Raw genomic sequence first — 15386 nt, forward strand, 5'->3', positions numbered from 1 at the left:
AAAACACCATGGCACATTCTGGGAATTAGAGTTCACTTAGTGTGGTTGGGACATGGTGTGTGAGGGAAGGAAGGACTGGGAGATGACTCTAAGAGGGACAGCCCACAGTCAAGGCCTTTAGATGCCACATGTGAGGAGTCTGGATTTATCCCATAGACAACTGGGAGCTACTGAAGAGCTTTAAAGGAAGAAGTTGAATGGGAACATTCAGTTTCCACCTCTGAAGGCAAGAGCAGGTAATACTAAGCCCAAACTTAGCTGCTATAGACACAAATAGTTCTATCTTTAATATCTGCGTTGTGCCTGGTGGGCACAATCCCCACATCTAAACACCTACCAGACAGATACAGGGCTTTGTCCACCATGTACTCCTCAGCAAAGCGAATGTGGCAGAAGTTCTTCTTGCTCTTGCGAATGGCAATGATCTCTCCACACTGCTCGAAAACTTCCACAATGATTTGCTCTGTCCCATTTTCAGGCAGACCACCCACAAATACTGTTTTGCATCCTGGTGGTCTTTCTCGGGTTGCAGGAGGTGGGAGATCTAAGTTGTAAGGGCAAAAACATTTGAAATTAAAATGTTTGCTTGGGACAGACCTCTTCGAAATCTAACATTTCCCTGCTATCCCTGTCAAACTTTTGTCTAAGAGTGTCAGAAGGATGTGGCCTCTGAGGTGTTCATCTCTGCTCCACAGAAAACTGACTGAGTGAACCTGAAAATCATTTTATTCAATCGTTTGCTGACCATGATATCTGGAGCATAAAGACCCAGGCCTATTTGTCTGTCCCATCCAGAGTCCTTTAGTTTTGTTCGTTACTTTTGTTGTGACAATCCAGTTATGCCAAATTTTTAGTCATTTTTATTAAGAAATTAGTGGGAGAAAATCCCACTCAGTTTAAACTGTTATTTTCAAGAGTTCTCAGAACCAGGGTTCCTGAGGAAGGATTTGTTTAATTCAGATTGTAGTTACTACATTCTCTCTGTTAATGCTTTTTGAAGGAACAGATTCAGGATTAATTTGACAATGATGGGGTACCTACTTACAACAATGCCTACAGCTGTCAGAATGATTTGGTTTCACAAAATCAGTCAGAGTACAAACCATCCCTTTTATGTTGTTTTTTTCAATATCAGTGAGCCTTTCCTCAAATTCCTTGCTGGAGAGGTGAGGTCCAGAGTCAGTCTTGCAGCATTTACAGGGAAATACGAAAGACAGCAGAGAAAATAAGCTCGTCTGGGAAATCATTAACTAAAGTGAGATAAATTTGGCCATAGAGAATCATTAAAAACCTACTTAATGAGATGATTCTCCCTCTGCTTCAAAAAAATATGCACTCATCTTAAACATAAAGCCTGTTCTATCTGCCAGCTCTTTGTTGCTATTTATATGTATCAAAGCAATTTCCAAGCAAACTCCTACAGTTTGTAGCCCAACAAAACAAAGCATGATGGTCATGGGTTTTCTAGTGTTGGTTTTGTATCTGCAAGGATTTATTTTGTGTAATCCATTCTTTTCCATTCAGCTCTTAACAACAATTCTCCTAGCTCAAGATTTGGAGAGCTCAACAACCAGTGATTATAGCTCACATGCAAAAATAAATGAGTCTTGTTCGTAGATTAGGCCAAGGCCCCCAACCTGACTCTTATCCAAGTTGGCAAGCAGTTGATTTGGGAGCTTCCTTGGGTATCAGGATCTCTAGCTTCCTCACTTTGCTACTACTCTCTGTCTTGTTGGTGTGGCTAAGAATAATCAGTTACTCATAATACTCTCTTTCCCTGTATTTGGTCAAAAAAAGGGGTAAAGGGATTCAGGGAACTTACAAACTTTCTGTTAATTTTTACAAGTCTGTAATTTCAAGACCTCACTGTACTGGTTTTTTGTTCCATATGAAAGGATTAGAGGGAAAGGGAAAATAACCTAGTGAGCAGGAATCTGAAATGTCTTAGTCACAGGCACTGAAGAGGTTGTAGTTTGGGCCAAAATAGAGAAGATGAGGTCTAGAATTGTTTGAGACTTATGCTTTTGAGTTTTTAAGAACTGGAAGGGATTCTAGCCATCACACTTCCAGTGATTCTTAACTCTGGTGGCACATTTGAATCAATTTGGAAGTTAAACAAATAATGCCTGGGTCCCACCCCAGTGGGTCTGATTTATTTAATTAGTCTGGGGTGCAGCCTGTGCATTCGTTTTTTTGTTTTGTTTTTTTGTTGCTTTTTAAGCTTCTCAGGCAGTTGTAATGTGTAGTTAAGGTTGAAAACTATTGACTTAGTCTAAATCTCTGATATTACAGAGGAAAAAGCTTAGTGAGGTTAAATGTCTCATTCCAGGTCACCACATTAGAGAGAAGGAACATGAACTTGGAGCAGGTAAACCTAAATGTAAATCTTAACTTCATAACTGACTGTATAACCTTGGGAAAATTATATAACCCCTGAAAACTTCTTCCTTCATCTTTAAAACAGGGATGCTGTTCCCACCTTACAAGGGTTATTGTAGGATAACTGATAATATACTGTCTATATTGCATGTGGCTCAATGCCTAGCACTTGGCCGGTTCCCAATAAATAGCAGTCATTGTAGTGTTATTATTATTTACTATTATAGAATCCAGGTTTCTTAATTCCCAATCTGGGACTTTCTAAAGTCCTACCAGAAGTCTGGAGTAGAGTGGTAGCTAAGACCTGAACTTCTAAACTTCCAGATCTTAGTGTCACACAGATCTTTAGACAAGGCTGGGTTTGAGAAGGAACCACTCATATGGATAGAGAAATCTACAGCTATGAAGACACATATGGCTTTGACCATGGAACACAACCCCCCCCCCACCGACTATATAAGGTAAAGAATTTCCAAGAGTATCCATATAGTTAGAACCATGTTTTAAAATTAGAGACTTTAGAATACAATCCTGTTTCAGAATCAAAAAGGCTTCCTAAGTTTACTATTTAGGAGAATTAGGTGGCAAAGAATCCTTTTGTGAAGTTAGTAATCACTTTTATACCATTTGAGTTTCCTTTAGTCTACCTTTAGGTCCACTGAGAGACTCTAAAAAGCATGTGGTTACTGTGGCAGTTACATGTAACACTGAAAAGGCAAAGGCTCCGTCCCCTGGCTACATTTGTGGGATTTAAAAATTCTTTGGGAGGCCAAGGTGGGCGGATCACGAGGTCAGGAGATGGAGACCATCTTGGCTAACACGGTGAAACCCCGTCTCTACTAAAAATACAAAAAATTAGCTGGGCATGGTGGCACGTGCCTGTAATCCCAGCTAATTAGGAGGCTGAGGCAGAAGAATGGCCTGAACCTGGGAGGCGGAGCTTGCAGTGAGCTGAGATCTTGCCACTGCACTCCAGCCTGGGTGACAGAGCGAGACTCCGTCTCAAAAAAAAAAAAAAAAAAAAATTCTGTGATGAAGTCATCACCCTATTTAGGTGCTGTGATTCTTCTGTGGTGACTGTCTTCTAAGTAAAAGGGCATAAAAGCCACTAAGAGTAATGTCAAGAATGCTGAGGATTTATTTATTTTCCTTGGGTAAATGTAGAAAGCCTCTTTAATAGCATTTGCTGAGATTTAGGGGTATGCCACCAAGCAGGGCAATGGGCTATACTATCTTCCTTAATGGATAGTACCCGTTCCTTAATTAACAGCTCAAAGCACTTTGTCGTCTGGGCCTGATTTTCTAATCCCACTGAAATACAGTGATCAGGGCACAGCAATGATAACCCATAGGAGAGCAAATTCAAAGCCCACCTATTAATCAGGTAATGTGCTAAGCTCTATAGCACCCCAATCACCACTCAGGATGGAGACAAAGAAAAGTTCCATGTATAAAGATTCAAGATAACTGGGAATAAAAAGAACTCTAATCTCTGGTAATGGAAAAGGAGGAGCTTTTAGCAATTCTAATTATACCCAAGCATCTACTCTGGGGAGCTATGTTGGGGCAATCTGAGTCATTGCTGATCTTTGAGAAGTGAGGCAGGAAGCAGTATAGAGAACCGATAAGCCACTTGAATCTTGCTTTTCAAAGGAGCATCACAGATCACTCAGCTGGTTTGCCAGGATTTATATACTGCAAAGTCTTTAAGTCGATTTTATTAGACAGCTCAAGATTGAAGGTCCCCTGGACAATCAGCAGGGGTTAAATGTATCTTAATGTAATCCCAACTGATTGGAAAAATTAGAAGGCTGGGGAATTTTAATTAATGCTCAATTTCTCTAACTCTCTTTATAGCATTCAGCCCTGAGAGTCTTCCCATTTTGATATGGTAAAATGAAAACATTGTTCTTGCTCTTTTTCTGGCTCCTGGGTATTTTCCCATGTTCCTGGAGACGGATAGCAGATGATATTCCATTACTTATTCCCTGTTCACTGTTATTTCCCAGTAGACTCAAAATGTAACCTCTCCATAGAAGGTCTAATCGCTGAAGTGAAAAATCTTGGCAAAATCAAATTTTCTGGAGAGAATCGTATTACCCTTTTTTTTCACCACTAAGAACTGCTAATTGGGAATTCAGTAAATCTCTGATAGACACTCTGTGAAAAAAAAAAAAGTGTGTTCCAGGGCACTTATTTTTTTCTTGTTATATCTCAGTTTCCTGGAAATCAGAGGATGTTGCTTCTGCAACAATGGGGTACTCACTCACCATTTATCTTTAGGAGACTGGTACTTGGTCTGCTCCAGTCTAGTTTGATCCATTGACTTTTTAGACCAGGTCTGATTTTGCCTAGTCTACAACAGAGAAGTTAAGATCCTTATCAGAGATCTTATGGCTATTTAGTGGTGGAGAGCTGGGATATGAAACCAGGCTGGCCTGTGTCACTTCTGAGCTTGAAAACTTACCCATTATGCTATAGTGCCTGCTCCAGAGAAGGTACAAAGCTCTACATGCTACCTGCCAACCAGCCCTTGCTTTTCCTAATGCATTTTAAAGGGCTTTTGCCTATGTAAATAATTATTGTGGTAGCTACATTTTTAATGTAGAGAATCATAACTTTAGAGCTGGATGAAGCATTAGAGGTATCTAGGCTAATCTAACACAATATTTTTGCTTTACAGACAAGGAGGTTGAGACCAAGGAGGTTATATGACTATCCCCAGATCCCACAGCTAGTTAGTGACAGACTTGGGAATAGAACACAGTTGTCTTGATTTATAAACTGGTAGTCTGTCCTCTATACTATAATACCATTTTTTGTACATTTGATGTAGACACACCCAGAAAAGTCTAGTAGGCAGTTGGCTACATGTATCTGAAGCTTAGAAGAGATATAGACTAAAAATATAGATTTGGAAGTCATTAGCATGTAGTAGTAATTACCTCATACTCTCTTGCTTTGCTTTCTAGACCTCTGACCCCTCCTTCTGTCATCATCCATCCAATCCTCCCTCCCACCATCATTCAACAAATATTTATTGAACACCTACTATAAGTAAGACACTTTTCTAAGTGCTGGTGATACATCAGGAGACAAAAAAGACAAAAATTCTGCCTTCGTGGGGTTTATATTCTACAAATTATATAGTTGGTTAAAAGGTAATAACTCCAGTATGGGCAACATGGCGAAATCCTGTCTTTAAAAACAATACAAAAATTAGTTGGGCATGATGGGGCATGCCTGCAGTCCCAGCTACTCGAGAGGCTGAGGCAGGAGGATCACTTGAGCCCAGGAGGTGGAGGCTGCAGTGAGCCAAGATCACACCACTGCACTCTGGCCTGGGCAACAGAGCGAGACCCTGTCTCAAAAAAAAGAAACATGTTTTATAAAAAATAGAGAAGGTAAATAGGATTGGGACTGTGGCAGAGAGATAATTTTTAAATAGGTTATCAGGGTCACTGAGAAAGTGACATTTGAGCAAAGACTTGAAAGAAGTGAGAGAGTTAGCCACGCAGATATTTAGAGGGAAAGCGTTCTAGCTAGGTGGAAGAGCTAGCGCAAAGGCCCTATGATGGGAGAGTGGCTGGTGTGTTCATGGAACAGCACGAAGGTCAGTGTGACCGGAACAGAGGAAGAGATGGGGAGGAGAGTAGGAGATGAAGTCAAAGAGACAATGGAGGGGAGGAACAGATCATATCTGACCTTCTAGGCAATTAAAAGGACTTTGGTCTCTATTGTGAGTGAAATGGGGAGCCATTCAAGGGTTCTGAGTAGAGGAATTACATGATCAGACTTAGGTTTTAAAAGGATCACTCTGTCTGTTCTGTTCAGAATAGACTGTAGGGGGCAAGGGTGAAGAAGGAAGACTAATTAGAAGGCTATTACAATAATTTAGAAAATGAATCATGGCAGATACAAACTAAATCATAGCAGTGGTTATTGTGAATATGGAAGGATTACAGACATATGTTGTTAGGTAGACTGACATAATTTTCTCACAGATTAAACGTACTGTGTGAGGGAAAGAAATCCATTAGATTTGGCATTCACTATTTAAGTGAAAATGCCTTAGAGTGATTCACTACAGATTTAGTTCCGATACCTTCCATGTGGAAGTGAACCAGAAAGGGGTATGCTTGAAGTTGGGCTGGAGGAGAGTGTGAGGAGTATGAGGTCAGGAAGTAGTTGAACCTGACTAAATGGCAGGTATGTGGCAAGTAGAAGTGATGGATTGAAGACAGTCATATGAAGCAGACAAGTAAAAGGTTTTTGAGGTCAGGAGTTGGACTATGAATCTGTGGGCAGTGGGAGCCACAGGACAATTTTATGGTTCTATATATGTGACAAGCACTTGGATGAAATGTCAGGTGGGACACAGGGGAGGGAATGGATGGCAAAGATACTTTCTAATAAAGCAACAAGAATTAGAAGCAGACCGTATGAGTCCCTGAATCACAGGACCTTATTGCTGAGAGGAATTTCAGAGGCCATTGAGTGTAAGAGAATATACCAGAGGCAGGCAGGAGTAAGGAGTGGGGTTTATAATTGATATGGTTCGGCCCTGTGTTCCTGCCCAATTCTCATGTAGAATTGTAATACCCCATGTTAGAGGTGGGGCCTGATGGGAGGTGATTGGATCAGGGGGTGGATTTCTCATGAATGATTTAGCACCATCCTTTTGGTGCTGCTCTTGTGATAGTGAGTGAGTTACCGCGAGATATGGTTGTTTAAAAGTCAGGAGCACCTCATTCCCACTCTCTTGTTCCTGCTCCTGCCACACGAGACACCTCGCTCCATCTTTGCCTTCCGCCATGATTGGAAGCTTCCTGAGGCCTCCCCAGAAGCAGAAGCCACTATGCTTCCTGTACAGCCTGCAGAACCATAAGCCAATTCAACCTCTTTTCTTTAAAAATGACCCAGTCTCAGGTGTTTCTTTATAGCAATGTGAGAACAGACTAATACAATAATCAAGGCCTGATCAGGCAGGGTTGGTGGGCTGAGATGATAAAGGGTTCAGTCACACCAAATCCCTGTTCTTCCTTTCCTACCCTGCTCTTCCCATCTCACCTTCACAAAGCAATGTCTTGGGGCCACCAACAACAATGTCACTTTTGCCATGCTTTCAGCAGAGAACTAAGAGAAGCACTTCTATTAGTGTTTTCTCCACCCAAGTAATCCAAGCCCACTTTGAACAAAACTCAAGTTCTAAAAAGCAAACAGAACACCAGTTTACTTTAAGCTGTGTCAAGAGTTTTATGTTTGAATTCAATTCCAAGGCCAGGTTCCTTCCCAGAAGCCACCAATTTACTGGTGCTAGTTGCCCCGTAAGCATTCTCAATACAAGGATGAAGAACTAAAAGACGGAGCCATGGGGGAGATATGTTGCCCTCTCACTCTGTGAGAGGTTCTTCCAACTCAGAACTGTAGAGGCATGGCTGCAGGTGGGGAAATATAAAAATGTATTTGAGAGATGTCAGTCCGTTTCTTTTACTAGAGGCTATCAAAAGTTAGAGCCTTCTTAAGCTATATATTTCTAGATTCATTTGAAGACTGCTCAACAATATGGTCTATGTGTCATAAAGAAGGCATCTGTACTTTAGAAATTTAGAAACTGAACATCCTGTAAAGTAAACTACTGCACCCAACCTGGACATTACAGGTTGTGAGCCATCCTGTTAGCTTAGATGTATTTGAGACAATGAAAGCCTGCTGCAGGCTGATTATGCGATAAATGAATGATTAATCAGCGGGATTCTACCCTTTCATAAGCAGGAGGTTTTAACACTGGCAGTGCCTAAGTTCATGGCTTTTTGTGTAGAAAAGGTACTATCAGGAATACAACTTTCTCTAATCTGAAAGCAACATGCTGAAAGGTAAAAAAGGCCATTGCCCACTTGTAGGGACAGTGGAACTAAGAGTAAGAGACAGATAAAATGGTGCTGCTCATTCACTTAGGCACTAAACACAAATCCAGGAATGGCCATTTGAGCTGGCAAGTAAGGCCTGCAAGGGCCATCTTATTCTCCATTCCCTAATTCTCCTTGTGACATACTAGCTCTTCTCTCAATACAGTCCTCTGAGATGCTGGCCTCCTAGATTTCTTATTGGTCTGGAAGGATGTATCCTGTTGACAACCACGTTCAAAAACCAGAAGAAAGCATAAAGATCTGTTTTTTTTTTCTAGCAAAAGAGGCCAAGATGATCTATCCAACCAACCTGATTGATTATAAAATCCTCTCAGTTATGAGCAGACCATACTAAGTAAAATCTGGGTCCCTGCCAGGGCTTGGGCCATGATTAACTGATTCCTATTAAAGGTAGGAGATGAAATATTTGTCTGAAGTCACATGTCAAAGATTCATATTTATCCTGATAAGGCAAGGTCATTTGATCTATGCCCTAAACCACTGAATGTATCTCTTAACGAACAGCTCTAATCTTTGTACTGTAGTGGTGGTTCCCTTGGTATGCCACCCAGTATGACTAGAACTATGGAAAAATCATTAATGAGGCTTGGGGCACATGCAGAATCAGCTTCTAATCACTGAATGTATATAAAACCCCAAGTGCATCTGGAAAAAAAGTTTTAGTCAATTATTATTAGTGGGACATTTTAAGTAAAATATGGCCACCCTATCTTTACACATGTTTTAAAGTGAATCTAAGGAGAAGCCTCCTCATTACTGACAAAATGGATCTCTAGATTACTTCCACATGAACTGCATTGACTGGTGGCTAAGAGTAGTGTGACTTAGTCTCAATATTCCTCTTTGCCCTTCCAATATGTTGAGCCATGCCTCACTGTATATTATAACCCATCGGTTGAATAGCAGTGGTTCGAGTGATGTATGAATAGTTGCTAGCAGTGGAAGATTCTTAGCACCAAATGTATATTCTCATGTGCTTCAGACCACACTCTGTCTCTGCCACCATCAGCACATGTGGCAGTTATGAAAAGAAAAGACTGCAGATGATGGTGTTGAGCAATCTGTATGCTTCCTTCTTTACTAACACACTTGAATTCCTTACCAGATGGCATTAGAAACATGTATCATTTGTACTGCAACCTGCACACAAAAGTCTACTGTTGTGTGCATAAAATTCAACCCTGCCTAGCAAGAGAAAATTTTCCTGTCTTCTGTTCTCTAGGTGAAGCTTTCGTACAAACATCTATGAAGCCCTTGGGTAGTCTTTTGAAAAAGAAGAAAGCTTTCTTGTACACTAAAATATTGTGTCTTGTGTGGAGAAAAAAGCAGAATATTACTTGGATTTGGAGGGAAGAGTGTGCAGCTTTTACAGTGTATGATCTCTTTTACTACTGGCATATCTGGAGGAATTGGTGGAGGTACTATTCCCAAACCAGGCATCATTGGAGTTATTGGTGGAATTCCAGTCATCATTCCAAGAGCAGGATCAAAGTCTAAAAAAGGAGAAGAGAGAACAATAAATGACACCAGGCAAAGTTAAGTGGAGATAGAATGTTACTTTGTAAGCTTCAAATCAAAGGCCTTTCTAAGACAGAGGCAAAATATTTAACAAGCATGGTACTTAGTATTCCCAGGTCTTAAATATTATCTTATAGTTGTGCATTTTCCTTTCAGGATGGGGCTGTTTGGTTTGACCAGGGCTTATTCAAGTCTCTGCATCTCATTGTGGCATCCAAGGTCTTTCATAGGATGGCCATGCCTTGTCTATTGATCTTGCCTCTCCTAGTTTCCAACACACACTCTCTGCTCCATTCCGAGAAGGCTTTTTACTGTCCCTCGTACATGTTTTCTTTGTACGGTACAGCATGATATTAAGAGCACAGAGTTTTAGGGATCAAGCAGACCTGGGTTTTAGGTCTACCATTTGCTTAGCAGGATGAACTTCCATTTCCTCATCTGCAAAATAGGGTTAATATCACCTACGTTACAGGAAGCTGTGAGGAGTAAACAAAATGATGAATCTAATATGCTGAGCATAGGTTTGATAAATAACTATTCTCTGTGCCTTTGTTCATGTTTTTCTTTCTGCCTGGAATTACTTGAGCCTCCGCAAATTCTCCCCATGCTTCAAGGCCTGGCTTAAGTGTCACCTTCCTTGAAGAGGCTTTTCCAGATAATTCTGGTTCATTCTTGACTTTGCCTCTAAAAGCTATAGGTTCTATACCTGTTACCACTGATTTTTTTTTTATTTTGCATTATTCTTTGTTTAATTCAGGGATGCCTCTAGCATGTGTGGGGGCACCCAAACAAGTATTTTTTGTGGGGCCTATCTACGTACATGGTTTGTTTCACTGCGAATCAGTACTGGCAGCATTTTCGTGGCACAATCTCACGCGATACCGTGAAAGAAATACCACACCAGCCAGCTGGAGTGGTTTCCTTGCCAGGCCACTCTCCTGGAACCAAGACTTTGGGGAGGATTCCATGAGTCCTGAAGCTTCCTGGGGCATCTAGTTCACTGCACATACAGGTTAGAGGATTGGATAGTATCGCAAAGGGGAGAAATGGGGACTCAGGTACATATGTGTCCTGTTTAAGAGTGGGGCTTCTCAGATGATAATGCCAGTCACAGTCAGTCCCAGACACTGGAGGGGAACTTAGAAAATTTCAAGAAAGGTACTTCTTACAACCAGAATACAAGGAGGAGCTGCTCTGGACCCAGGACAGCTGCCCTGATGATACTGCCTGCCTGGCCAGTGCTTGGCTCTGGAAGGGGACTTAGAAATTATCCAGGTAGGCATTCCAAAGCACAGGGGTCCCTGAAGAGGAGCCCCACTTGCCTGGATCTAAGGCCGGTATTGATTTCATTGTTTAAATCTTGTCTCTAGGTCAAAATGGAATTTATTTGAGAGAAGGGAGTGCACTTTACTTCTTTGTTTCTCTGCCTCCCACTTCTGCCTTCGCTATAGAACCTGCAGACTGCAAAGAAAGAAAGTGGACTGCAAAGAAAGAAAGTACTGCAGCCTGAGGGGTTCTGGTAATGCAGAGGCAGTTGCAGCAGCAGTAGCAGGACTTACTCCCAAAGACTTCACCATGTTCACCACACAGGCCAGAAGAGCAATGCCTGTACACATGTCCTTAAAGTGGCCCTGAAGTCCCCTGGGTGGCTCTTTGTCTCTAAGATGCTGGATGAGGTCAACCTAAACAGCAGGAAAAACCCAGGATTCCCACAGAAGCAGAACCTCAGGTCTGACAGGCACAATAAGAGGGAGATCTGGAGCTGGGCAGGCAGATGGCACATGGACATCCCCTGTTACAAAGGCAGCCCAAGCAAGCTAGGGCACTACCCAGCCTCTCACATGCCTTTTTATCCTGTGATGTCAAGACCCTGAAAATGTTTGGGAAGAAAAAAATTCTCCCAAGAGGAAGTTTTATTTTTATGAAAATATTTACTTTTAGCCCTCAAATGTCATCTCACTCAACTTGCATGTACACACACACACACACACACACACACACATACACACACGTACTCTCCCCTTCCCTCCCTCCCACCCATGGCTCTCATATCTATACTCTACTCTCCTCCATATAGTAGTTATGTGACGTTGAAGAAAGTCTCTTAATATCTGTGTGCCTCCATTTCCTTTTTGGTAAAAGTGGGGGGTTAATATCTGTGTGCCTCTATTTCCTTTTTGGTAAAAGTGGGGGTAAATAATGGCATTTAGCTCAAAGGACGAAAGCACAGAACAGATATGAAGACCTCTGGCGTGAGAGATAGTACTGATAGGTAAGTTTCCTTCCTTCCATTTAAAATGTGAAAACTCACACTGATAAATTCACTAATTGAGGCATTCATTCACACATTCACAAACATCTGTGATAGGCTTCCTATATGTCAGGCTCTATGCAAGTGTTGGGGGTGGTGTCTAGGTTTCCCGTTTGATCTTAGAGAACTTAAGGCTTCCGATACCCTGTCTTCCTATGCTGTAAAATAAGAGCACTATGGTTAAGAATGCCATTTATGTCTTCGGAAAATTTGATTCCTCATGCAGAAGATTTTGGAGAAATTATTAACATTATCTTACCCATTTACAAACTGTTATTTTTCGTTAGGAAAAGATCAGATTAGATTGTGTGCCAACAAAACAATCCCATCTATTTTTCCTCTTCTACTGAAATGTTTGTCTTCCTTCTGTTGTTCTGCCTGCCTCCTTGTTATTCATATAGCTCTGTCACTCACAACTCTACCTTACCACAGATTACAGAAACATCAGCTCATTAAACAAGTTCTGCCACTTTGGCTGAGAAGGAAATGTCTGTCTCCATTTACTGTCTACTAATAAATGGAGACAAACAAAAAACAAATATACAGGATAAATATAACTCCTGACTGATGTACTTACCACTCTGCTGTTTCGTATAATTACATTAATATTTTATAAATTCATTTAAAAGCAAACGTATTCATTGCATATGGCTAAAGCCAGAGTAGATAAACTCCCCCTCTTCCTTTTGTTCAATATGCCAGGAGTTCCATAGGCTACACTGCCCATAAGGGCTTCCTAGAGGGCAGGTTGTACATGACATTTCAAAGGCTTCTATCACGTTGATTATTTCTTTTGTTTATCTTTAACCATTAAGCACCAAAGTGAATGTGGATTTCCAATGTCAACCAAGAAAACCATTTGAAGTCATGGGCTTTATACATATATTGCAGAACCTGAAAAATCAAAGAATTCCAGCAATTGAAAACACACTGGGAATAGAACACCAGAGAAATTCTCTCCCTTTTCCAGGCCCCTGGCCTGGCTTGTGGAGTACTACCAAGTATGTACCATTGCCACTTATATTAGGAATTCAAAGTTTCAAAGATTTGAAATCATATAAAAGAGTTATGGAAAAGGCCAAGATACTCCTCCAAAGTCCTTTTCGCAATAAATATCCTGTTCTATTTTGCTTTTACCGTCTCTTCTAACACCATTTCCCCACTGCCTTCTTGACTATTGGCATGGCCATTGCTGAAAGAGCCATGACATGTTGATTTGTATTATCTCTCTCTCTTTTTTTTTTTTTTTGAGACGGAGTCCCGCTCTGTTGCCCAGGCTGGAGTGGAGTGGTGCGATCTCAGCTCATTGCAACCTCCGCCTCCCGGGTTCAAGCAATTCTCCTGCCTCAGCCTCCCTAGTAGCTGGGATTACAGGCATGCGCTACCATACCTGGCTATTTTTTTTTTTTTTTTTGTATTTTTACTAGAGAAGCGGTTTCACCATGTTGGTCAGGCTGGTCTCAAACTTCTGACCTCAAGTGATCCACCTGCCTTGGCCTCCCAAAGTGTGGGGATTACAGCATGAGCCACCAGGCCCAGCCCGTATTCCCTCTTCTGATTCATGTACTTCCCAAAGTCCCAGCCCACTGGAAATTCTGCAAATGCTGTCTGTTAGCTGGGGCCAGCTTGCTCCTCAGACTTGCAACTCTACCATGTGATTTCAAGTAATGTTTCCATGTAGCTTTGAGCCTTCCTGCTACCTAGCAACTTGCACTTACTCAACCTTGGCAGAGTGATTATTGTCCATTCTCTGTACACATCTGAGCCAAGGAATTACAATGGAGGCAAATGTCATTTCTGTGCAGCTACCCAGTTATCCCTATATCTATTCATTCAATATTTTGATGACAGGTCCTACGTCAGGTGTTGGGGCTGCAGAAATGAATAAGACAAAAATCCTTGGCCTTATACTCTAGTTTGGAAACAACCACACAAACAGTTACAATGCTGTACCATCAGTGAACCACCATAACTGTTTATTAAGTGCTTAAAATGTTTTAGGTTCAGTGCTAAGCATTTTATATAATCACATTCTAATAGACCTGTGAGCTTGGATATTGTTATCCTTCATTTTATGGATAAAGAAGTTGAGGTTCAAGGGGGGTTTAGTTACGTGCTCAAGTTTATACAGCCAGTAAGAGGCAGACCTAGAATTCAAATCCAACTTGGTCTAATTCTAATGCCCTTAACCACTACACTGCCTCTCAATGTAATATGACAATGGTTTCAATGAATTAATATGATTGCATATATAAAGTGAAGCAAATATGTTGAAAAAATAAGGCATATGAGCAACAAAATGTTTACATACAATTCTTCTTCCCCCAATATGGTGGATTAAAGTTGGATATAAATTCTTTGATTCTCCTTCCATCAAGGTAAGGGTCTATGCCCCTATCCCTTTGAATCTGGATGGGCTCTAGAACTGCTTTAACCAACAGAATATGGCAGAAGGGATACTGTGCCCTTTTTCAGGCCCAGGCATTAAGAGAGATGCAATTTCTACCTTTTGTCTCTAGAAATGTGTGATACAGGAGCTTTTCATCCTCATGGAAGGCTGACTACCTTGCTAGAGAGACCATGTGGAGAGAGACTTAGAGCAAATGACAGAAGATGGATCCAGCTGAGCCCAGTCTTGTATCTGTCCTTACCAAGATGCCATGCATATGAGTGAAGTCTTGAAATCAGCCTGCCACAACTGAGGTATCCCAGTTGATATCATATAGAACAGAAAAATTGCCCATCTCAGTCCTACCCAAATTCCTCACCAGAAAAATCTTAAAATATAATAAAATGATTGTGTTTTAAGTCACTAACTTCTAAGGTAGTTTGTTATATAGCAATAGATAAGGAGAATATCCAGCATGGCTGCAGTGGAGTGTGATTGGTTAATAGAGTTAACAATTTTCAAGGAATGAAAATAGAAAGTACACTAAACAGCCAAACTAGACTGATCATGATTTTTCTCAGATTTTTGAAAAGGCGCTTTGGGATCCTGCAGGGCACAGAGCCACTGTCTTGGGCAACTGATGCCACTACACTGTTGCTATATGGAAGGACCATTGTTCAGTTGGAACAATGTCAGATGACTGACGTTCTACTAGGTGTACTAAGATAACAGTTGTCTACCAAACCGTAGAAACCTCAGAGGTGTTCTACATCTGATGTCTGACAAAGACATCACACGTGCCTATTTTATGGTTCAGTCCTAATAGTTTTTGGCAGGCCCGTTCATGCTGGCTTTTCTT

At 41.2% G+C, this 15386-nt stretch overlaps 1 protein-coding gene across 8 annotated transcripts in view; it reads right to left on the bottom strand.

Annotated features, from left to right (window-relative positions):
• The window catches only part of ENOX2 (ecto-NOX disulfide-thiol exchanger 2), a 277973-nt gene that overhangs the window by 55377 nt on the left and 207210 nt on the right, over positions 1–15386 (bottom strand). For all 8 annotated transcript variants that reach the window (XM_008972365.5, XM_034949451.3, XM_063601711.1 and 5 more), the window contains 2 exons: positions 9647–9802; positions 338–544 (listed from right to left, as the gene is read on the bottom strand). In XM_008972365.5, the coding sequence (XP_008970613.1) occupies positions 338–544; positions 9647–9802 (363 nt within the window). The remainder of the gene's footprint in view (positions 1–337; positions 545–9646; positions 9803–15386) is intronic.

This window comes from Pan paniscus, chromosome X, assembly GCF_029289425.2.
Source record: "Pan paniscus chromosome X, NHGRI_mPanPan1-v2.0_pri, whole genome shotgun sequence".
NCBI lineage: Eukaryota > Metazoa > Chordata > Mammalia > Primates > Hominidae > Pan > Pan paniscus.